This window comes from Penicillium nucicola, assembly GCF_028828085.1.
Source record: "Penicillium nucicola strain IBT 29836 chromosome Unknown utg000010l, whole genome shotgun sequence".
Taxonomy (NCBI): Eukaryota; Fungi; Ascomycota; class Eurotiomycetes; order Eurotiales; family Aspergillaceae; genus Penicillium; species Penicillium nucicola.
In genome coordinates this window covers 4,919,773-4,943,050 of record NW_026643134.1, presented here as the reverse complement: position 1 = coordinate 4,943,050, position 23,278 = coordinate 4,919,773, and the positions used below count along the sequence as shown (strand labels likewise).

The 23,278-nt window shown below is 49.6% G+C and overlaps 9 protein-coding genes across 9 annotated transcripts; 4 read left to right on the top strand and 5 right to left on the bottom strand.

Moving 5' to 3' along the window:
- Positions 1–205: 205 nt before the first annotated feature.
- Positions 206–1,847, bottom strand: N7511_010439 (uncharacterized protein; the record flags this gene model as incomplete). Its single annotated transcript, XM_057132816.1, has 5 exons — positions 206–872; positions 924–1,050; positions 1,100–1,372; positions 1,424–1,708; positions 1,757–1,847. The coding sequence occupies 5 exons, from the start codon at positions 1,845–1,847 to the stop codon at positions 206–208; spliced, it is 1,443 nt and encodes a 480-aa protein (XP_056980804.1).
- Positions 1,848–2,390: 543 nt separating this feature from the next.
- On the top strand, positions 2,391–4,330 carry N7511_010438 (uncharacterized protein; the record flags this gene model as incomplete). Its single annotated transcript, XM_057132815.1, has 5 exons — positions 2,391–2,510; positions 2,568–2,677; positions 2,726–3,396; positions 3,443–4,230; positions 4,295–4,330. The coding sequence occupies 5 exons, from the start codon at positions 2,391–2,393 to the stop codon at positions 4,328–4,330; spliced, it is 1,725 nt and encodes a 574-aa protein (XP_056980803.1).
- A 138-nt stretch (positions 4,331–4,468) lies between these two features.
- Positions 4,469–6,439, bottom strand: N7511_010437 (uncharacterized protein; the record flags this gene model as incomplete). The annotated part of the gene is made up of 3 exons (XM_057132814.1): positions 4,469–5,706; positions 5,761–5,919; positions 5,989–6,439. The coding sequence occupies 3 exons, from the start codon at positions 6,437–6,439 to the stop codon at positions 4,469–4,471; spliced, it is 1,848 nt and encodes a 615-aa protein (XP_056980802.1).
- Positions 6,440–7,007: 568 nt separating this feature from the next.
- N7511_010436 (phytanoyl-CoA dioxygenase family protein) lies at positions 7,008–7,955 on the top strand (the record flags this gene model as incomplete). The annotated part of the gene is made up of 3 exons (XM_057132813.1): positions 7,008–7,295; positions 7,354–7,786; positions 7,846–7,955. The coding sequence occupies 3 exons, from the start codon at positions 7,008–7,010 to the stop codon at positions 7,953–7,955; spliced, it is 831 nt and encodes a 276-aa protein (XP_056980801.1).
- Positions 7,956–8,345: 390 nt separating this feature from the next.
- On the bottom strand, positions 8,346–10,902 carry hxB (putative molybdenum cofactor sulfurase protein (HxB); the record flags this gene model as incomplete). The annotated part of the gene is made up of 3 exons (XM_057132812.1): positions 8,346–9,159; positions 9,207–10,737; positions 10,800–10,902. 3 exons carry the CDS (start codon positions 10,900–10,902, stop codon positions 8,346–8,348), a joined length of 2,448 nt encoding a protein of 815 aa, XP_056980800.1.
- A 1,650-nt stretch (positions 10,903–12,552) lies between these two features.
- On the bottom strand, positions 12,553–13,235 carry N7511_010434 (mitochondrial 54S ribosomal protein mL59; the record flags this gene model as incomplete). The annotated part of the gene is made up of 2 exons (XM_057132811.1): positions 12,553–12,594; positions 12,654–13,235. The coding sequence occupies 2 exons, from the start codon at positions 13,233–13,235 to the stop codon at positions 12,553–12,555; spliced, it is 624 nt and encodes a 207-aa protein (XP_056980799.1).
- A 1,467-nt stretch (positions 13,236–14,702) lies between these two features.
- On the top strand, positions 14,703–16,983 carry N7511_010433 (putative mRNA splicing protein (Prp39); the record flags this gene model as incomplete). The annotated part of the gene is made up of 4 exons (XM_057132810.1): positions 14,703–14,771; positions 14,830–15,045; positions 15,106–15,209; positions 15,630–16,983. The coding sequence occupies 4 exons, from the start codon at positions 14,703–14,705 to the stop codon at positions 16,981–16,983; spliced, it is 1,743 nt and encodes a 580-aa protein (XP_056980798.1).
- A 553-nt stretch (positions 16,984–17,536) lies between these two features.
- Positions 17,537–19,974, top strand: prp28 (mRNA splicing protein PRP28; the record flags this gene model as incomplete). Its single annotated transcript, XM_057132809.1, has 2 exons — positions 17,537–17,797; positions 17,875–19,974. The coding sequence occupies 2 exons, from the start codon at positions 17,537–17,539 to the stop codon at positions 19,972–19,974; spliced, it is 2,361 nt and encodes a 786-aa protein (XP_056980797.1).
- A 335-nt stretch (positions 19,975–20,309) lies between these two features.
- Positions 20,310–23,185, bottom strand: N7511_010431 (M1 family metallopeptidase; the record flags this gene model as incomplete). Its single annotated transcript, XM_057132808.1, has 2 exons — positions 20,310–22,800; positions 22,854–23,185. 2 exons carry the CDS (start codon positions 23,183–23,185, stop codon positions 20,310–20,312), a joined length of 2,823 nt encoding a protein of 940 aa, XP_056980796.1.
- Between the last annotated feature and the right edge of the window lie 93 nt (positions 23,186–23,278).

Sequence of the window (23,278 nt, the reverse complement as noted above, 5' to 3'; positions counted from 1 at the left end):
TTATTGATCAAGAACGACGTTTGGGTAACCAATGCCTTCTGATAAAAAGAGATATAAAAGATGTTAAGAAAAAAGCAAAACGGCAAGTAATTCCTCTGGGTATGTGTTTCTGTCTGCTCTGCTAAGACCTCCAGGCTGCATGCACAATTTACAACGCGGCTTCAGCAAATCGTTTCGCTCCGCTTGTTGTAGATATTAATGTAGCCTAAACTTTCGAACCATTGTCCTTGACATATACAACGCTCCCAGAAGGCGATGATGGCTCCGCAACGGTTACTGTTTTACCATAAAGCGCACCCCTTTCAATACCCTCAAGAGTACGGTCCTTGCTCTCTGGTATCATGAGTGTGACAAGAGCAGTGAGAAGCATGACACCGGAGAATAAACCAAGAACACCTGCCATGCCAATCGCATCTTCAACAGTTCCAAAGGCAAATGCAGTGAGAATTGCACCGCATTTCCCGGCAGCGGCAGATATTCCATGCGCTGTGCCTCGAACACGGGTTGGAAAGACCTCAGCAGGGATTAGAAAAGTGGTGCAGTTAGGTCCAACGGTCATCAAAAATTGCGACAGTGCGAATATGACCATTAGACCTGCGGTTGAGGTATGTGCGCTTTGTGTGCTAATCCCTGCCCAGATGGCATACAAAATGCACACCATCAGACAGGTGTAAAGTTGTTGACGAACTCTACCGATGCGATCAGGGAGAAAGATGCCGACGTAGAAGCCAGGGAGATATCCTGCAGCTTGGACAATAATGTTTCCCACAGCGGTGTTGTAAAGTGTCTGCCAGGGTGTTGAACCCTTGGCGTAGCCGATCCTGGCAAGGATGATGCTTTGGTTAAGATTTATGCCGTAGTATGCGATATCACTGTGTGTAATGTAAGCTCATGCAAAGCTATATGATTGATCCAAGACGTACAACAAGAACCAAGAAGCTGCCGTTGCAAAAAGGACTTTTGCGTGGCGGACCTCACGGAAGTAATCTCGAAAGTCATTCCACTGCTCTTTAAATCCACGCTTCTGTCCAGCAGCGTCATCACAGACATCTGCACCTTGTTAGTAGATGTAGGTCAATTGAAGTTCAAACTCTCTCACATTGCTTGTAGGGGACAGTTTCTGAAATTGTCAAGCGAGCGTAAAGAGTGAAAAGCGCGGGGATGATTCCAATTCCCAGCAGTAGTCGCCACACCCATTCGAGATGATTCAAGTCATTGAATATAGCCCCTTTGAATGCTTTGAGAAGCACAAGGAATACAATGCTCGCTGCGATGTTTCCTAGACCAATGTTTGAGAACACCGTCAATACCTGTACGGCTCGGGAGCCAAATGGTGATTTTTCTGCTGACAGAGACGAAGAGAGAGGATAATCTGTCATATCTTAGTCCTTGACTTCTTTTCATACCATAAGACAGAGCTTACCCGCTCCAATTCCAACTCCGGTCAGAACACGAAACACGGCAACCCAAGTCGTGACGGACTGGGATGTCATGCCTTTCCACGGTAATAGAATGACCATCAGAGTTCCGAATATGGTGAGCAGTAGCTCTTTTCCATATATCGTGTGACGACCCAATACATCACTTAGGACTCCGAACAAGAGCTGGCCTACTACCATCCCTAGGCTTAGACCGCCCTTGATAATGTCGCTCTGGACTGACGGTACTTTGCCATCCTGGAAGTATAGATATCCAAGGATCGGTACCACTAGATGATGTTAGTGCTTGTCTTTGAATTATTAGTTGTCTCACCCACCAAGTCCAATTGTGAGGTTCAGATAGCCATCTGCGAAGAATCCCACACCCGCAGTGACGACAAACCTGAATTTGGCACCTAGAGAGGTCATTGGAGCAAATAATATGTATAGAGAATCGCTTTTTTGCTCAAAGATGCATGTGTGACTGTTATTCACGGCAAGAAATATGCATATCGGCCATTATTTCGTCAGGATATATAGTTTGCCATTATCAAATACTTGTCATGATGAGAAAAAGCATTGGCATGTCGGCGAGAACTACCGGTCCTTCACCTGTCAGTGAAGCATTGTAATGTTAGGCGAAATCCCGGATGCAATGAGCGACGTGAACACCACCACGAGGGCATCAAAAACGTGCAACGCAAAGACCAGTCATTGGTGCACGTGCCGCCCACGTGCATACCAGCGCTCGGACCACTCGCGGTAGTCTCCGAGTCTCCGGGGTTGACGAAGCATATATCTTCGGTGCGAAGTCCGTCAAATGCCATGTTTATTGGATTTGCGCTGATTGGTGTTGATAAGCTGATCTTTTGGCTGATCTCATTGGATGAATCACTGGTGCATACAGTGCAAACCGGATATCAGTTTCAATAATCAGCGACAGTGCGCTACTACATCACAGCCTCGACCAAAATGGACATTGATTTGCCCTCTCCGCCAGCTGTGAGTGCCTTGCGAGAATCCTTTGGTGATCGCAAGCCTCCAGATATTACCCGCAAGATCACGGCCTGCGTGGCATGCCGAAAGCAAAAGGTGAGTCTTATCTTGGAAAGTAGAAAGTACCAACACATCGACTGATAAATTGAACAGGTCAAATGTCATATGCGAGAGGGCCAGATGCCCTGCTCAAGGTGCAAGAAAAGAGGTCTTTCATGTAGTGTCAATAGAAGCTTGCAGACATTACTTGAAGAGGATGTCACGTTAGTACTTCAAGTCCGTTCGTGTATCATGTTACTAACAGAGCACAGATGGAAGGGTGCAGTCGTGCAAAAGATGAGGCGACTAGAAGAAGCAGTTGCAAGCATTGCGAATAAAGTTGGAATGCCGGAGTTGCAGGCTTTGCAAGCAATACAGAGTGGCCCTGAACCAGAGGGCCAATCTATGAGCCCAGCCAGAGAGGCTGTCAACCAAGACTCTTCTCCATCTAGTCAACCAAGAGACTCAGTAAAAAAGCATGACCCATCCCAGACTTGGGAAGTCATCATGGATCCTCGTGGGGGTCCTGCTTCTATCCCGGCATCTTGCGTGTCAGAAAGCGGGAAAGCAGGTTTACCCGGTACCATGGCAAGCTCCCATCAACCAGACCTTATATCCGCAGGACAAATCTCACTGCGCCAGGCACTGGCACTATTTGAGACATATCATCTCAGACTGGACCATTTTCTCTATCGCATCCTCGGAGATCATATCAGCCTGGATTCAGTCCGGATTGCATCACCCCTGTTGACAGCGGCAGTTTGCACAGTGGGAGCTTTACATTCCCAATCCCTCGGCCATCTCTTCGATACATGCTATAGTGAATACAAGTCACTTGTTGCAGCACAAATCTTCTCGAGGAACGTGAATGAAGACGACATCCGTGGTCTGTGTGTTGGTGCATTCTGGCTACATGGGCTTTCTTGGGCATTAATTGGAAATGGTATGTGACTGAAATATGCTGGCTTTCTCAAAATTAACCGAAGTAGCTGTTCGCATTGCATCAGATATCAACCTACACAGTGGAATTTACAAAGCTGTGAAGGGTGACCGTGAAGGATACCTTCAAGCTCGACTATACTATCTTGTCTACGTCTGCGACCACCATTTTTCTATCGCTTATGGCCGACCTCCCATGTCCAGAGAAGGCTTCATCATCGATTCTGCCAGTCGGTTATTGGAGACTGAACATGCGACCGAAGATGACGCTAGATTAATCAGTCAGGTCAAAGAGTGGTCCATTCTCGGTCAAGTCTTTGACACCTTTGGCGTCGATGTCGATACTTCAATTCTACCGCAGACATTGCCTCAGCTACGACGGTACTCAATCTCTTTGGATACCTGGTTCGCCGACTGGAGCGAAAGCTTCAAAGCCAATCGAAATGTTGGAAACTATCCCCAGAAGGGAGTTGGGTTTCACTTCCATTTCGCAAAGCTGTATCTCTGCTCGCACGCCTTTCGGGGTGCACCCATATCGGATGATGCACCGCAATGCATTTCACCCGAGTTGGAAGAGATTGCCAATGCCGGTGTTCTATCGGCAATGTCAATCCTGCGTGTCATTGTTTCCGACGATGAATTCCGATCATTTTTGAACGGGCTCCCGCTGTACTTCGATACCATGCTCGCATTTGCTGTGGTTTTCCTTATGAAGGTTGCGACAAAATATGCGACGGTCATCCGTATCGACACAGAAAAAATTCTATCATTAGTGGCTCAAACGGTGTCGGCTCTACGGGAGACCACGCAGTCTATGCACAAGCAGCACATACTTGTGGTCATTAGTGAGGGCCTAGAAAGACTTTTGCACCGATTACCCATCCATCCTACTCACAATCTAGTGCAAAACGCTCCCTCAATACCCGAGCATCAACTAGGATTTGATCTGGGATGGATGGAAAATATGGCCAGCTTTGATTTTCAGACTCACTTTCCTGACGTTGATGACTGGTGGCTGCATTATAGTACATCTATTGGCCCCGGAACTCGTTCAGTGATGCCATGATAGGCCAATATTATCTTGACCAGTTGAGCACTAGATCAAAGATGTCGTAGTTCCTCCAGCTCTTGGCCACTCCACTGCTGGTATTCCTTATCGGCTTTGACGTGATGACTGGAACGTCTTGCTCACTCAGTCCTCCATGCGATCGCAAAGGATGATCTTTCAAGTTGGAAAGGTCGTGGTTGGCTTTTGTACTCCCTATAACGGCATGCTCTTTCGATATCACGACGATGTCTCCTTCACGGTCTAGCGGCATTTCATACTTCTGTGCGGCATCCCTACCGTTCAGAGAGATCTCAACTTCCGGGAGCGATTCACAGAAGCGTATCATCTCATCAATCTGTGTAATATTTTTGAGATAAACACGCACAAACGAGCCGAGTGCGCCATGGTGTCGCACAAACGGATCTGTGATAGGACAAATCACTCTGGAAGCATGCGTTCCAAATCTGGAATTGAGTACTTCCTCCAAAAAGAGGACATTTGGCTCTCCTGACTGATTGGACTTCTGGCTCATGCCATGGTCTCCAGTGATACCAATCACGGGAGCCAAAGCAGCGAGCTTCTGTAACCGTTGGTCAATCGCTCCCATGAAATCATCAGCCTCTTTGCTTCCTGGTTCATGCTTATGCTGGACAAAGTCTGACAAAGTCAGATACAAAAAGTCCGATCTCTTTTCCTGAAGTAATTTCACTCCTGCATCAAGCACAAACAAAGACAGATCTCCAGAGTATTGACTAGGCGCGGTCTGACCGAGCCAGTTCTCGACATCAGTAATCCCGTTCTCCTCAACGGTGCATTCTGCAGCTTTCTCCGACGAGAAACAGATAGACCCCTTTAATCCGTGCGCAAGGATTTTACGCAGCTTGTCTTTCGCTGTGATCGCAGCAATGCGTACACCGCGTTGGGCCATCTGCTCCAGCAATGTCGAGCCTCGAAGCAGGGAATCATCGGTGACCATCTTTGTTTCGCCTGTTTCTCTATCTAGGAAGAAGTTCCCTGCAATTCCATGGATAGACGGTGGTGCTCCTGTAATGATCGATACATTATTCGGGTTGGTGAACGAGGGCATGCAGCTTTTGGCCGTCGCATGGAAGCCATTGTCCATCAATCCCTTGAATGTCGGCAAAAGACCCCGTTCGATACCGGACTGTAGGTATTCCGGATCAAATCCATCGATGCAAATCACCACTGTTCGTGATGTTGGTACATTGTATTCCCTCGAGTGGAGCTTGAACTTTGAACGAGACTCTGCATCATTCGTTAGTTAGTATCCTTTCGGCTCTTAGTTGTAGCTATACTCACCAAGGAGACATTCAAAGGCCATTTCTTCGTAAGCTTGCAGTGGAGGCACCACACATTCGGGCACTTTGGCGAGGTCATCCCATCGCCTGACAGCGAGCTTAGCCGCAAGCAAAGGGTCCTCTTGCGCTTTTCGGACCTCCTCAAGTGTAAACCCACCCCCTGTATGCATCAGAAATGTTCTACAAAGCAACATGAGAGCTCATACCTGAAACTTCAAAGTCCTCTTACTAGTCTCACTCAGCCCATCATGGTATCCCTGATCCGTGGCAACCAGGTACCGCTTCGCCATGACATGCGCCCCGACAAGCTGGCAGACCTTCTCGCTGAATCCAATTTGTCGCAGATAAGCTTCTCCAAGAATCTCATGGCTTTGCCGACCAATGTACTGGCCATCTGGCGTGACCATCTTACCCATCTTCTCGGCGGCTGGAATGAAGCGTCCGACATCGTGCAAAAGGGCGGCAAGGACGACTTCAGTGTCATGTCCATGTTCTGCGGACTGAGACGCAAGGCTTGCGCACTGGAGCGAGTGTTCCAGCTGCGTCACTCTTTCACCGAGGTAGTCACCTTGTCCTTGCGCGTCCAGGAAACTGAAGAGGGTTTTGATTGTTCTGCGGGTATGTTCCTCGACTGAGGGCAGAAGTTGCTCGGTCTGGAGAATTGGCATCTTCGGATTCATGATTATGATTATTGCTTGGTTTTTTCTTCTAAAGTATGAAATCACAAGAATGTGTTACCGATATTGTATCTGCTTGTCGACTTTATGTACTGTGTTGATAGAGGCACATCTGGAAGATAGATCTCCATATCGACCACACTGGAGAAAGACAAGTCAACTTCAAGGCAAGAAGTCCGATTAAGATTTAATTTGCCTGCCAGGCCCATTTTCTCATTGCCCCACGTGCAATGTCTCTCCAGAGAATCTTCAACCCGACGTCTAAACCGTCGGCACGAAGCCCGTCCATGTCGTAAACCTCGGGACGAAGACCTGCGATGAATTTCGACCTTCGGACGCGACGCCGATCATGAAGATCCACTCGAAGGCTGGAGCTAAAGCTTTCCGATTACCATTGAATGCAGAAAAGAGGGTCTAGTTGCCCTGCTGTCCTTGAGAAAAGACGCTGTGTCTGGCTCGTTCTTGGTCTATTAAAAGCCCTGTTGTCACCACTGTTCAGTTTTCCCTGTGAGACTTTCAAGATCATAATCCCAAGTTTAAATTATCCGACTCAGTCGTCAGACAAGAGAACATGTCGCCGCTCACTTCCGATCAAGTCGCTTCCTACCACGAAAATGGCTACCTTCTCCTCCGCGCAACCGAGCATCAATTGGTCGACCCTACAGCACTGCTCCGATGGACAAAGGAAGTTCAAGCCTGGCCCCGCGTAAAGGGCAAGTGGATGCCTTATGATGAGATCAACATCAACGGCGAGCGCCAGCTCATGCGCACCGAGAAATTCATCGACTACCACCCAGAATTCAAGTCACTAGTCTGTGGCGAGAAGCTAGCTGAGATCCTGAAGGCTGTCTCTGGCGATGTGAGCATAAATATTCTACGCGCAGTGCAAATAAATCTTAAACCTTATAAAAACCTAGGACATGCTTCTCTTCAAGGACAAAATCAACTACAAGCAGCCCCAAGGCAACGGCTTCCAGGCTCACCTAGATGCACCAGCCTACGACCATATCGGCCACATTGAACATGTCACAGCAAATATCGCAATTGATGCTGCAACTCCTGAGAACGGCTGCTTGGAGGTCGTCCGCGGATCCCACAAGATGGAGATTGAGTTCGCGGATGGTGGTCGCATCACGCCTGCATGGGAAGAAGCGCACGACTGGATTTCTATCCCTCTTGATATGGGTGATATGTTGATCTTCGGGTCTCATTTGGCACATCGCTCGGCTGAAAACAAGACGGAGAAGAGTCGGTCCAGTCTTTATGCTACTTTTCACTCCAGGAGTGATGGCGAAGATCTTCGCGAGAGGTACTATAAGCATCGGATGGAGATGTTTCCCCCTGAACATGGTAAGTTCTCTATTGACGGGCTAGTTAGTCGGGAGAGCAGTTGCTAATGTGAACTTTAGAGCGTGTCGAGGGCAAAGACTACTCACAGGGCTACAAGACTTACGGTTTTGCGGCTCCATTCACCACGATGCAGGATAATGCAGCTGCGACTTCCATCATTGCTGCTTAATTTACGGTTGATGTTACTAATGTTATTTTAATGGAATGAACATTCAAGATTGATTCGATTCCTATCCATTCTCTTGGGTAATTAAGGAAATCCCAAAACTCCTTGTAATCGTAAATCACAGTCAAAACGGCTCTTTTGGTTATCGCATTCTAAACCACCTAGCACTTTGAAGCGTTTTTATAGCCAATTGAATTCGACTCACACAGCTCACATCAATGGAATAAAAGATGCCCAACCCAAACATAAAACGCAAAATGGTGAATCCCAGCCGAAAATATACAATCATAATCAAATATAACAGCCAGATCGCGAGACCTAGCTCAATACTCCTGATATAAAGTCATAACGACATCACCAACCATTATCGTCCTGCGATCTGGGGTTTCAGAGTCAATACCCTCCCCTTCTTCGGGAGAGAGTAGAATATCTACCAAAGGAAACCTTGCCATCAATATTCCGAATCTTTGATAGAGTAGAGAATGGCTCATCCTTTTTGACGCCAGTAAATTGGTCGATGCAGACCATCTGGCAACGCTGACATGCATCCAGTGCGTCAAAGCGAAGTTGGCTAGGTCCGATCCGTAAGGATGACCAGCGATCCTCTGCATAAGGCTGCTCGATATCACCACGGTTGGCTAGTCGTTCAGCGACGACTATGTTACCGCGGAATACATCCGCTGCTACAGTCTTGCTGCTGCCGTGTTTCGAGTTCGCCTTGATTGTTTCGTTGAGACGGTTGACAGAAGAGCGCGAGACAATCAGGATCGGGGAGTCGTTTGATAATGTTATCGAAGTTAGGCCTTGTTCGCGGGGTGGTGGCGGAAAATCAAGTGGGAAAGAACCGGGCATGATGAGCTTGCGGAACCGGCTTTTCCAGGTACTTGGCACGCGGGTTGGTCTTGAATACCGGTTTCCAGTCTGTGATGGGAACCTTGCAAGCGTACAAGGCACGCCTAGGAAATCCGAAAAGAAGGCCGAGACGACGGGTGATGTGTACGCATGGAGAGATACGGTGTCTCCGCAAACTTTCGCGGACCTTTTGTTCGAACTTGGACAAAATGAGGTCGATATCACACTGGTATCTTCCCAGCCGAGAGAGATCTCGAGACTGACTTGGTCAGATGCGGCTATCGCACCACATGTGATACGAAGAACGCCTTTGTCAGTGTCGATGGAGGGCCGGATGAGGCACATCCTGGGGTATCTATGGACTTTTAGCGCATACAATCACTGGATTCCATCCGGACAAACCTCTTTTGATTCAATGCGGCTCCAGTTCCTTGGTGAACCAGACACCACTCCCTATCCCAGGCCAATCCTTCTCGTTTTACTTCCCAGCGCTTTCCTTCCGGTATCTTGAAAGCACCACAACTCTTGATAGGGAACACTGCAAGACTCTCAACATAGAAATGAGGAGCGACCACTTCATTCTCACTCATAAGAGGGTCAACAGCAAGGATTGGAGGAATCTTTTCAACATAGAACTCCTCAACAAAATTGATCAGAGAATCAATATCTTTCATGTTAGACATAGCACCGAGGCTAACACGCAGAATGCCTGTCGGTCGACCTCCAATCACATCATGGCTGTCTCCACAACGCAATCCAGTAGAATAGTGCCGACGAAGCTCAGGTCCAGTCCAACCAAGGGCAGAGGCAGTTCCACCGGGGTTACAAACCGACCCAGAGCGCAACTGAAGGTTTTGAACCGTGGCCAACTTCTCAACTTCTGTCTTGGGCACGAAGTCCCCTCGACTATTGCGCATGTTGAACGCGATGATCGGACCTTGGGTATCTGCATTTCCAAATGTCGTGCTCGCCTGATATATTTGACAAACTGGCGTATCATTGAAATGCGTCAAAGAAGAAAGCCGATCATAGACCTTCTTAGCAAGAAATCGGGTATGAGCTGAAATGTTGGCCATTGAGCCATACAGGCGTGAATGTGTATCCATGGCTGCATCGAGGGCAATAATGCTGTGGAATGGAAGAGTCCCATCCTCTAGCCTCTCGTGGATCGAAGTCTCCTTCTTGGCATGCCATTGTGCTCCCGTTGCCAGAACCATGTCAACTGTGCCTCCACCGAAATACCTTCGTCGCTCAAATGCTCTAGCGGCACTTTTGCGGACGATTAAGGCACCCAAATCGGGGAATCCAAAGATTTTATAGAAGCTTAGCGCCGTAAAGTCAGGCGCAGATGAAGACGGGCCTAGATCAAGCGGAGCGGTCGATACAAGCGAAGCAGCATCAAGCAAGGTGAATATGTTGCGTCCGCTGTCATTGGCTGCCGATCGGATCTTCTCGCACCAGCGAATGGGTAGACGGCGTCCGTTCATGTTTGACTGGGCAGGATACGCGATAAGTCTAGGAGCCTTTGATGGACTGGCAGCCAACTCCGAGATCCCAGTCTCCATCTCCTCGTCACTTTGAAAACACTGATAACCCATCTCAGCTAGCTCTCGCACGCCAACCAGACTAGTGTGGGCATCGATATGGTAGCCATACCAAAACCCTCGATGATCAGAGTCTCGGAGTGAGTCTGCAACTAGCTTAATGCCGGCGGTTGCGTTTGCTACAAAGACAAGATCGAACTCATCAGGGTCTGCGTTGAAAAACCGCAACACTCGGAGACGGATATCATCTGTCCGCTGTGTGGATATCTGGGACGATATAGACATCGAGTGGGGATTTCCAAAGAGATTTGATGAAAGATCACGGGAAAAGGCTTCGATCATAGATTTGGCATAGGGAGTTGTCCCCGCATGATCAAGATAGGTGGTTTCTATACGACAAAGGCAATAGTCAGCATCCGGTGTACCATATAGCAAAGCTAAATACTCATACCATTTAGTAAAGGGTACTCTTGTTCTCGGATAATATCCACGTCCGCCGAGTAGCCTTGACTGTACTCGGGCGAGACAGGCCTTTCACTGCCTGGCTCTGTCATGGTGGGTGAAGTCGATGATTCGATTTGAATGTCAGACTGTAGGACTATATTTCACCTCAGGTGGTTCCACGACTTTATACGATGAAATTGGGCGAGAAATGAGCAGCTTTGACAAACAGCGGTCTGGCAATGATCACTTTTTTCCCAATGGTAATTTCTAATAGTGACATTAGTCCAACATTCGGTGCGAATATACAGAAATAGAGTCCACAAATGGACTGCATTCCGGTCCAACCCTGCAATATAACGGTCAGGAAGAGGGGCTCCTTACAGATAACGCGGCTATAACTATAGCATCGGTAAGCTCCGAAGCAATCAGATCAGCCCGTCGGCGTCTTGTCGTGGATTCCCTCCAAAGGAATACTCAGGCGGTTTAACGAAAAGAGAATAGATTGACCTCGACTTCTCCATGGCCTTTATAGGTATTCTGTCGCGGAAGTTGGCAATGAAGAAAGGACCTGACCGGGGGTCGCCCCAGTTATGCAAACCCCTCCGCACGCGCATTGCATACAACTCGTTTGTGGTGGCAATAGCGTCAAACATAGCGCCACCACGTCGTGTTGGCTGTTTTTCACTGGTCCCACGCACTTTTCGGTCTATCTTCACGCCCTGCAAGGCTCGTCACCACATGCCCCCTATAGCATGTCCATGCATTAATAACCCTCATTTTCAGGTCCGAGACGAGAGATCAGAATTGGGGCCACAGGTTCCCATGACCCATGATCGATATATGAGCAAATATGTTCTCCCCGATCAGTGTGATGGAGTCGACCATACTTAGCCAAGTGATGCATGCTCCTATTATCAGGGTCATCACATCCTCTCCATATCCCCTGCAAAAGCTATCCTGCATGGACTTTCAGAATTCAGCTGGGGTCCAAGCACTGCCACCTTGCTAGGTAGGATCACGAAGCCGGCTTACCCATCGAATTGGTATCTAGCCATTGATATACTCGAGAAAGGGAGCCTCTGGTTGGTAATACTGCGGCTCGCCAAACGTCCCAGCAGCTGATCGGAATATGGACCATTGAGAGACATGGAAATCAACTTGGCTTTTTCTACACAGACCAAATCAAGCACAGTGGTAGCCCGGTGATCCTGCAGGATCACTACGAACAATGGCGTTGTTGGATAATTCCAGAATTCTTGCATGAGTTGGTTCACTATATTGAATGATTAGTTGTGAGCCAGGCTAGCGGTCATCAACTGAATCTATTAACTCCGTCCAGCTCGGGGCTGCCACCAGATACGGCTACACTTTGCCATTGTGGATGCGTTGTCGTTGACAGTTAATCTGTTGTTGGATTTTGGGTAGTCGCTGTTGGATTTTGTTTGCCTGCATGGTGGGCTGCTAGACGGATCCTTGTCCATTTATCTCCTACTTTTCTGGGCTTAGCGAAGAGCCCACATATAGGCAAAGTATTCTCTCATTGCTTATTAGGCTATGAGATTGTAGATTGTATTGTACAGATGGTCGTGGAAGATACACGCGAAAAAGCAAAACTCCATCCCAAGCTCCTGCTATGGCTCGTACAAGTCTCTGTGCTAAAGCGTTGCAGGAAGAGATCTATAAGCATTGAGAAAGCCGGTTTTTACCGACCAAGAAAGGAAAGAGAAAAGAACATGGGTAAAAGTGGTCGGTATTGTAATTTACCGCTTGGGCCATGATTTCCAGCCACGTCCGTGACCTCTCTGTTCAGCAGAATTAGCACTGTCCCAATTGAGGTATGGAGGTCTAGATTGATACGAACCTGCTTCCACAAGCGAACCAGCTCCGGCATTCCCTCCATCGCCTTGCGACGTTCTTCGAGACGTGACTCCATAGTACGCTCCCACTTGTGACCCTTGACCTTCTGTCCAACACCAGTACCCTTAATGGCCAAACCACGCTCGGCACGTCGTGTTTCCTTGTATTCGGTTGATTTCATGCTGGGGGGAAGGAGACCTTGGATCCCGTACTTGGCGGCCAATTTCATCAGATCAGCCTGTTGGCGAAGGCCATATTTGGGTGATTCCCAGCCCGCTCGACCCTTAAACGGAATGAATGGGTTGCGGAGGGTCTGGCTGGTGATAAGCAGCGCTTTCGAAGGAGTCCAGGCATTCTTGTCCAACCCAGCCGAGCCCTTTGCATCACGATCGGGCGTGTATGGTGACGGAATTTCACCGGATGCATTTTCTTTTGATAGCTGTTCGGTCAATTTGGAAAAATCAGGGCGACGGACGGCGGACGAGTGGATTTCCGGAGGGTAACGAGCGAGAAAGTTGCGCAGACGAAGAGGAAGATCGGTGACAGACTTCACGTCCTTAGGAATAACCGGCTTCATGGGAGGCATAATGGATAGACAATATGGGTTGGCCCCCGACTACACAGATGTTGTTGCTGGTGAATGCTCCCGTCAAAAAGTCAGGGCCAGGATTACGCTAAGTCGCGGGATGCTGCCTTAGGCGGAAATTCAATTCTGCCATAGTATACGGCACCTTGGACAGACCGCCGTTCAGGCCGCCTTTTGCAAGCCAAAAAGTAAGGACACAAGTTATTAACTTTAGTTTCCCAGTATATTTTTGAAACATCCTCGTTTAAAGTAGTGTGCCTCGGATATCAGCTTGTGAGGTTTCTGACCAGAGCTGAGGGAGAAAGTCAGATCACGTGTTGAGACTTTTTGACTAGCGACCTTATTGGCCTTTGCTTGTGCAAGTTACACTGTAATGCTGTTCCGTCATCCATTGAACTTGTAGTACTGGAGTCTAGAATTATCACTGTATTTCCCAATATTGTTGCTTTTTCTCCTGTACATGTATGTCCCTCTAAGCATTAGTAGTCACTCCCCATAGGCCCCCCTAAAATCGGTAATTTTCCATCTCTTTATATTAGATTCTAGAGAGGTAAATAGTGTCTACTTATTGGCTAACGTACTAGCTTTGGGTCTCAAAATCGTCAAATAGCTCAAGAAAAGGGTCTACACTTGTTTACGATGGTGCGGTGCAATTGAAATGTTACAGTGGTGTATAACATGTTAATGTTATAAGAATAGTAAATAGCATTCGGTTTCTGGTGAGGAAATTATTTTATAATTAGGAAGGTTACTAGAAATACGCCCGTATAGTTGCCTCTTTACCTAGTGACATGAAAAACTCGATCACAATACATTGACACCATTTAGGTTCTTAGAACGTAGGCTAAGGGTAAGGTTAAGGCTGCGAGGGAAGTTCGAGTTTTCAATTCATCATATTTAATGCAAAGATTTGTTCCAGCTGGAACACTCACATGTGTGGACTACTGGCCCGTGAAATGCGTTAGTACAAACTAGTTTGAGAACTGAGGCTCACAGGGTGTGGACCATCGTCTTAGTTAGAGTAACATCGGACGAAAGGTGCATGGTCACCTGACCTGATTAGAATTGTTGTTGTTTTGTTCTGCAGGCAGAATTTCCAAAGCTGTGATTGGCCGGAACCACAATCTCCTAGAATTTCTTGACCGCCATTTTCTGCCATCCTTCTCATCTCCGAGTTTATCCGGCTTCATCCGAGTTTATCCGATCCACCGCCCCCAGGGCCTCACCGCCTTTATGTCGTCCCAAATCCGCTTTTGGCTAGTCTCCGACCGCCGTCTAGGAGACTTAGTCATTCTGCCCATTCTGCCTCTCGACTCCCGTCCAGAGTTTCACCTCAATACAGCTTTTCAGCTTTTCAACCCAGGAGCAACCTTGTTGGAACTCAGACCTCGTTGTCATAGCTGTGTTTTCTCATTTCATTTCCTACCCTCTCGCTCCCTGCACTTTGAATTTTCCTGTCCTTTCACCATGGCGGACTACCAGTATGGCGGCTCCGAGGAAGAAAACGCGGAGTTGAGAAAGCTCGAATTGGAGCTGGTACGTTTCAAGCGCGCAGATCCTGCTTGAACCCCTGACTGACAGGCACACTCTACAGATTCATGATCCGGACAACTTTGAAACCTGGGAAAAACTGGCTCGCGCCGCCGAGGCCCTCGAAGGCGGCATCAATCGCAATTCAAACCCACAGGCAATCACCACTGTGCGCGCTATTTATGACCGTTTTCTCGCCAAATTCCCACTCCTCTTTGGCTACTGGAAGAAGTATGCGGACCTGGAGTTCTCCATTACCGGCACTGAAGCCGCAGAAATGGTATGGCCACAGCGAACTTCCCTCTCTGAATGACGATCAGTTGCTGAAACTCAAGATTAGGTCTACGAACGAGGCATTGCTAGCATCTCCCCGTCCGTCGATTTGTGGACCAACTTCTGCTCCTTCAAGGCAGAGACCTCACACGATGCCGATGTGATTCGAGAGTGAGTATAGCGAGCTGGCTTCCTTCCCTTACCCTATAACCACCAATGTAGCACGCGGACAACCTCGTGATGCCGATCATGCATGACGACTGGATCTGTCTCTGTTCGGCATTCTCGATGGGTGAGAGACGTTCATATCTCACCCGTATTGAAGTGGAGTTTACTTCTCACCCATAACTCTCTCAGGCTGCTTCTCATTCCTACCTCACAACGTCTCCACCTCCTGCATTCAAACTAAGGACTATTTTCCTTCGATGGCCTTCTCCGAAGCACTGGATACATCCCTATGGCTTGATTTATGTCTATTTGGGTTCTTGCGGACGGACGGGGCTCATTGCTCTTGCCTGACCGCGCTAGTTCTTTGCCAATCAGCCAAATTGCCCACTATATGCGCATTTTGCTAACATTTCCATTCAATAGGCTGTTCGAACGAGGGGCCAGCAGTGTCGGCCTCGACTTCCTCGCGCACCCTTTCTGGGACAAGTACCTCGAGTTCGAGGAGCGTAACGAAGCTCAAGACAAGATCTTCGGAATCCTTGCTCGGGTCATCCACATCCCGATGCATCAGTATGCACGCTACTTTGAGCGGTATCGTCAGCTGGCCCAGACACGTCCCCTGGCCGAGCTTGCATCGGCAGAGATGATTACCCGCTTCCGTGCCGAGCTGGAGGCTGCCTCTCCAGATGTGCCCCCTGCCGAACAAGATCTCCGACTGCGCGTCGATAGCTACCATCTCGAGATATTCACAAACACGCAGACCGAAACTACCAAGCGCTGGACCTTCGAGTCAGAAATCAAGCGTCCCTACTTCCATGTTACTGAACTTGATGAGGGCCAATTGACTAATTGGAACAACTATCTGAACTTTGAGGAAGAGGAGGGTGCATATGATCGAGTTCAATTCTTGTATGAGCGAGCTCTGGTCACTTGCGCTCATTACGATGAGTTCTGGCTTCGGTACGCTCGATGGATGGCTGCTCAACCGGGCAAGAAAGAGGAGGTTCGCATCATCTATCAACGTGCCGCATATCTGTATGTTCCCATTGCCAATCCCACCATTCGGTTGCACTATGCCTACTTCGAAGAAAAGTCCAACCGTGTGGACGTGGCCAAGGATATCCACAACGCCATTTTGATTGCGTTGCCCAATCATGTTGAGACCATCACTTCGCTTGCCAACCTTTGCCGTCGTCACGGAGGTCTCGAAGCCGCAATCGAAGTTTACAAGACGCACTTGGATTCGCCAGAATGTGAGATGGCCACCAAGGCTACTCTTGTTGCCGAATGGGCCCGTCTCTTGTGGAAGATCAAGGGTGTTCCTGATGAAGCTCGTATGGTTTTCCAAGAAAATCAGCAGTACTACCTCGGCAGCCATCCTTTCTGGGGTAGCTATCTAATGTTTGAAATTGATCAGCCCACTAGTGCAACTACTGAGTCCGTTCAGTATGGGCGCATCAAGCAGGTCATTTCCGATGTTCGATCCAAGAGCACCCTCTCTGTTGCGGCTGTCAAGGAGCTCGTACAGGTATACATGTCTTACCTTCTTGAGCGAGGCAACAAGGACACAGCCGAAGAGTACATGACACTGGACTGCGAGGTCAACGGACCCGTATCAGTGGCCTCTGTTCGCACTGGAGGTACTGTCGCTGCTCCTCTTGCTTCTGCAGAGGGACACCCCGCTTCATTCCCCTTGGTTACCATCCCAAATGACCCAGCCGCAGAGCAATATGCTTATTACCAGCAAGCTGCCGTGAACGACACAACAAGCGCCTGAAATTCCACTCACGACTCCAGTAGCCGACGGCTGCGAACTTGACTATGTTTCCTCGTTTTCTCACAGATAGCTTCGCCTTGAGAAGCTTCGATCCCATTTCCCTTGGTGATTTTCCTTGATCACTTACTCCTCACGCTTCGATACCAGGGTGGATGGTTTTTTTCATGTAGTATCACCCCCATTTTCTCTCTGTGGGCTTTTCTGCCCTTTTACGTTTGTCTAGCGCTTCCAATGCCGTGAACAGGTTCAGCTACAAGTGGTGTTTCCTGAGATGGTCAGCAACTCCCCTCCTCCCATCATGTCTGACGCCCTTGTCATGACTCAAACCAACCCGGACCCGTGGTCCGTTGTAATGTACTGATTTTCCCCTGAAATGTGAGATTAATGAATTCTTCATGCTCTTCCTCGTAAATTGTAAAGTGTATACAATCTCACCCCAGTGGTTGAGTCACATGACTGCGCGTTTGGCGATGTGATCTCCCGTAGAAATTCAAGATTCCACCAGAGCTCCGAACTACCACCAGTCGTCATTTTTACCTCGGTCAAGCTCATAATGGATGGAATAGTTACAACAGGCTCTCCAGGATCACCTCCACACCCTCCACCTATACCGATTCAGCGCCCGCTCAGCCCTCCTCCTCCTCCACCTGAAGACTCAGCCGCTCCTCCGCCTCCCCCAGAAGATATCCCTCCTCCGCCGCCAGTGGAGACAAAAAAGAAGCAGGGATGGGGCACAAAACGACCGGCAGCAACTCCATTGAGCGTGGAAGAGCTCATTCGCAAAAAGAAAGAAGCTGATGCGGCAACGGCCAAGGTGAGTCTAACCTATCTTCGGAGAATATGTCGCGGCGCAAATGGAAATACATACTTACATTCAACTCTTCTCTTTAGCCCAAGTTCTTATCAAAAGCCCAACGAGAGAAACTCGCATTGGAAAAGCGAGTCCAGGAGGTTGAGGCAGAGCGGCAAGCAAAAGCTCGCACCAACGGTGGTGATCGCAACGGATTCGACACGGAACCAACATCTGCAAGACCCTCTGAACCAAGGAATACTCGTGATGATCAAGGGGCTAGATTTGTTCCCACTGGGCCACGATCGATGCGCGATGAAGCCCCGACCGGATCTGCTGGCATGCGAAAGGGAGGTAGACAGGGTCGCGATCATGATATGCCACCACCGCCCAAGGCCGCCAAAGGCGAGAAACGATTGAACGAAGAAGACTCTGCAGCGGCGCTTGCTGCGCTGACCAAGCAGCGATATATGGGAGCAGAGCAGACGTCGAACTTCTCGGCGAAGAAGAAGCGCAAGCGTACAACGGACCGGAAATTCAACTTCGATTGGAATACTGAAGAGGACACAAGTGGTGATTATGATCCACTGTATCAGAAACGCCACGAGGCCAACTTCTTCGGCAGGGGTCGTCTGGCAGGCTTTGGTGATGATGTTGCCGATGAAGTGACCCGTAAATACGTGCAGGCCCTGGAAACCCGCGACAAGGAAGCCGGTGGAGCACGGGCGAAGGAGATTATGGAGATGGAACGGCGTCGGCGTGAAGAAAGCACTCGCAACCAGATGGACAAGCACTGGAGCGAGAAACGGTTGGATCACATGCGTGAGCGCGACTGGCGTATCTTCAAGGAAGACTTCAAGATCAGCACGAAGGGTGGCGGCGTACCGAATCCTATGCGCTCATGGGAGGAAAGCTTACTGCCCAAGCGCATTCTGGAACTTGTTGATCGTGTTGGATACAAAGAACCATCAGCTATTCAGCGTGCAGCCATCCCAATCGCCATGCAGTCGCGTGATCTTATTGGTGTCGCCGTCACAGGTTCCGGTAAAACAGCAGCCTTCCTACTCCCGCTTCTGGTTTACATTTCAGAGCTCCCTCGACTCGACGAGAACGAATGGCGCAAGAACGATGGACCATATGCCATTGTACTGGCACCTACTCGTGAATTGGCGCAGCAAATCGAAATCGAAGCCAAGAAATTCACCCAGCCGCTCGGATTCAACGTCGTCAGTATCGTCGGTGGTCACTCAATCGAAGAGCAAGCCTACAGTCTCCGCGACGGAGCCGAAATCATCATCGCCACGCCAGGTCGTCTGGTGGACTTCATCGAGCGTCGCATGCTAGTCCTCAGCCAATGTTGCTACGTGATCATGGACGAAGCAGATCGAATGATCGATCTCGGATTCGAAGAACCCGTCAACAAAATCCTAGACGCTCTCCCAGTAACCAACGAAAAGCCCGACTCGGAAGAAGCTGAAGACTCGCGCGCCATGAGCCAACAACGCTATCGCCAGACAATGATGTACACAGCCACCATGCCTCCAGCAGTCGAGCGCATAGCACGCAAGTACCTCCGCCGCCCAGCAATCATCACAATCGGCAGTGTCGGCGAAGCCGTCGACACAGTTGAACAGCGCGTGGAAATGATCCCCGGAGAAGACAAGCGCAAGAAGCGTCTCAACGATATCCTCTCCTCGGGCGAGTTCCGCGCGCCAATCATCGTCTTCGTCAACATCAAACGAAACTGCGATGCCATCGGGCGCGATATCAAGAATATGGGCTTCTCGACTGTCACGTTGCACGGTGGAAAGTCTCAAGAACAGCGTGAAGCAGCGCTTAACTCTGTTCGGAATGGCCAGACGGATGTTATGGTTGCGACGGATCTGGCGGGTCGTGGTATTGATGTGCCTGATGTTTCGCTTGTCGTTAACTTTAACATGGCTGGTTCGATCGAGTCTTATACTCATCGTATCGGTCGTACTGGTCGTGCTGGAAAGAGTGGTGTTGCTATCACTTTCCTTGGTAATGAGGATACGGACCTGATGTATGATCTTCGGCAGATGCTTATGAAGTCGCCTCTCTCGCGAGTTCCTGAGGATCTGCGGAAACATGAAGCTTCGCAGTCGAAACCTAATAAGGGGATTAGTGGCAAGAAGATTGAGGACAGTTCTGGGTTTGGAGGGAAGGGAGGATGGGCCTAGATGTCCCCGTTATGACTTGTACTTGTGTATTACCTGCAATCTCTACCAACTTTTTTTTCTTTTCCTTTCTGCAGTTCCTGCTTTCTGTTTCGGATACTGCGTGGCTACTGGCGATATCCATAATATACAAGGCTTTCTATGTTTCTGAGACATTCATCAAGGTAAGTATAAAGTCAGCAGTTGACGGCTACTGAACTAGTTGAAATGATGGAAAAGTGAGTAAGTAGAGTTAATTTTTCTCTTAAGCATATCCTGTATGCTATATTTGAACAGCCCGAAAGATCAGTATCTCATACATCAAGATAACTTTAAATAGACGTTGCTGTTTATCATATTTACAGCTTGCTCTGGTTGCTGCTCAGCCACTGCTTAACATCATCACGGTCACGCTGGAGCCAGTTGACCTTGGCGCGGATGGAATCAAGACTCTGCTCGACAGCACGGTCGTAACCCTTAGTATCCTTAGACTCAAAGAAGGACTGGACATCCTTCAGTTGAGCCTCGGTACAGAAGCTAGCAGTAGTGAGCTGAACGACAGTGCCGAGCATACCAAGGCCGGGAGGGAGACGCTTGTAGATGTCGTCCCAGTTGGCCTTGAGCCAGGTCCAGCGGCTCTCGATACCAGTAGTGTGGCTGCGCAGACCGCCGAGGGGCATGTAGATATCCTGGTTCTTGACTTCGTCGTTGATGGCGAGACCGAGAGTGCGCTGGATGAGCTCGGGGTCCTCGGCGGCGCCGAGACAGCGCAGAGCAGTGGTCTTCTCGTCGGAAGTGGGGGCGTGGCGGAAGCGGTCGAGGACAACCTCGTACTCCTTAACACCACCGTGCTTGAGGACAATGGTGAAGACGCTGCCACGGATGTTGGGGTGGATGGCAGAGGCATCGCCGGCGGAGAAGCGGGCGAACATGTCCTGGGCAGCCTTGACGACGACGGGGTCCTCGGCCATACCGGCGGAGCCGAACATGAGAGCCTTGAACTGCTGCAGGATGTGATCATCGTTCTCAGAGAACTCCCAGCCGAGCTCGTGGGCCTTGGGGGCAACCAGAGACCGTTGGAAAGCCTTGAGAGCGTCCTTGGTCTGGCTGTCCTCGAAGAGCCATGCAGCGCGCAGGGTGCCGATACGAGTCAAGATCTCGTTCCAGACGACAAACTCGGACTCGGTATCGAGACCCTGGAGCAGGGAAAGGAGACCAGAGGTACGCTGGTATCCAGAGGCGGCCAGAGCACCGGAGTCGGCAATCATACCGGCACGGTCCTCGACGGTTAGACGGCCATCACGAGCGGCCTCACCAAGCTTCTTGAGGCGCTCGGGAGAGTAAGATGTACGGAAGATACCAGAGTGATCGGCGTTGAGCTTGAAGAAGTCAAGGTCAGGAACGGGGAATTCACCCTCGCGTCCAGTGAGCATAGTGTCCTCATCAGTGCCCTTCTCAGTGCGCAAACCAAGCATAACAGGGAAGAGAGTCTGGTCCTCCTCGGGACGAACGTCACCAGTACGGAGGAAACGGTTCTGCTTGAGAGAGATCGAAGACTTCTCCTTGTTTTCACTAACGCTGATAACGGGGAAACCGACATTCTTGGTCCAGATGTCCATAACAGACTTCACTGGCTTGCCACTGGCATCACCCAAAGCAGCCCAGAGATCACCGGTTTCGGTGTTACCATAGGCGTGCTTCCTGATGTAGTTGCGCACACCCTGGAGGAACACATCTTCGCCAAGGTACTTGGAAATCATGCGAAGGACGGAAGATCCCTTGGAGTAAGAGATAGCGTCAAAGATTTGGTTGATCTCGTCAGCGCGCTTAACAGGCACCTCAATAGGGTGACTGCTGCGGAGCGAGTCAAGAGACAGAGCGCCCTGCAGGTTGTCGATGACGTAGGTTTGCCAGACCTTCCACTCGGGGTAGAAGACGTTGCAAGAGTACCACGACATCCAGGTAGCGAAACCCTCGTTGAGCCAGAGACCATCCCAGAAGTCCATGGTGACCAGGTTACCGAACCACTGGTGAGCCAATTCGTGCTGAACGGTCTCAGCAATGCGCTCCTTTCGGGATGCGCCGCTAGCCTTCTCATCAAGCAACACATCAACAATACGGTAGGTAATCAGACCCCAGTTCTCCATGGCGCCGGCGCTGAAATCGGGTACGGCAACCATGTCCATCTTGGGCAGAGGGAAGTCGCTATCAAAAGCCTTCTCGTAGAAAGCCAGAGTCTTGGCAGCAAGCTCCAAGGAGAATCGACCGTGCTCGATATCCTGATCAGGAGTGGCATACACACGGATGGGGACGCGGAAGTTCTTGGTCTCAATGTAATTAAGGTGGCCGACAATGAAAGCAACGAGGTAAGTCGACATGAGGGGCGAAGTGGTGAATTTCACAGCCTTCTTCGCACCACCCTGGATATCGGTCTCAGACTCGACGTCCATGTTGCTCAAGCAGGTCATGCTCTTATCCGCAATCAGAGTCACGGTGAACTTGGCCTTGAGAGCGGGCTCGTCGAAACAAGGGAAGGCCCGGCGGGCGTCCGTGGGCTCCATCTGTGTCGACGCAATGTACTGGGTCTTTCCATTCTTGTCCTTGTAAGATGACCGGTAGAAACCAGCCATGTTATCGTTCAAGATACCAGTGAAGGTAAGCTTGATCTGAGCATCGGACCCCGCAGCGATGGCCTGGCCGAACTTAATAGTTGCAACCTGTTGGTCCTTGTTATAGGAGATCTCAGGCTTGGAGTCTACCACCGACCCCTTGGCTGAGACCACTGCGCTGTGAATGTCAATCTCGTTGGTGTTGAGGGAGACGAAATCGGTATCTTCGGCGACGTCCAGGCTATAGTTCGTGGGTTAGTAGCTAGTTATATAGCTGCGGACCAGGTCACCTACTCAATAGAAACCGTTCCCTCGTATGTGAACTTCTCAAAGTTGGGCTCAAGTGTCAGATCATAGTGCACTGGCTTCACATTGGTAGGCAGGACCTCACGGCCCTGGACGTTGGTAGACCCGGAGGCCTCGCCGCGGCGTGAGTGACACATTCTGCGGTAGGAGCAGTATCGTTTGGAGGTTTGTGAGAGAGGAGTGGGAGCGCGACGAGGGATCGATCGAGCAACTGAAGCTTGAGGGGTAGATCGAGTGGAGAGAAAGAGCGGGAGGGGAGATCTGGCAGAGAGAAGCGGTGGCTTTGCTCGCAGCAATGCACGCGAGGAGAAACGGCGCATCGGCAACGAACCCGGAACCGGGAGAAACAAAGAAAGAGAGAGTATTAAAAAAAGATTAAAATATAGTACAACACGCAATAAGCAATATGAGAA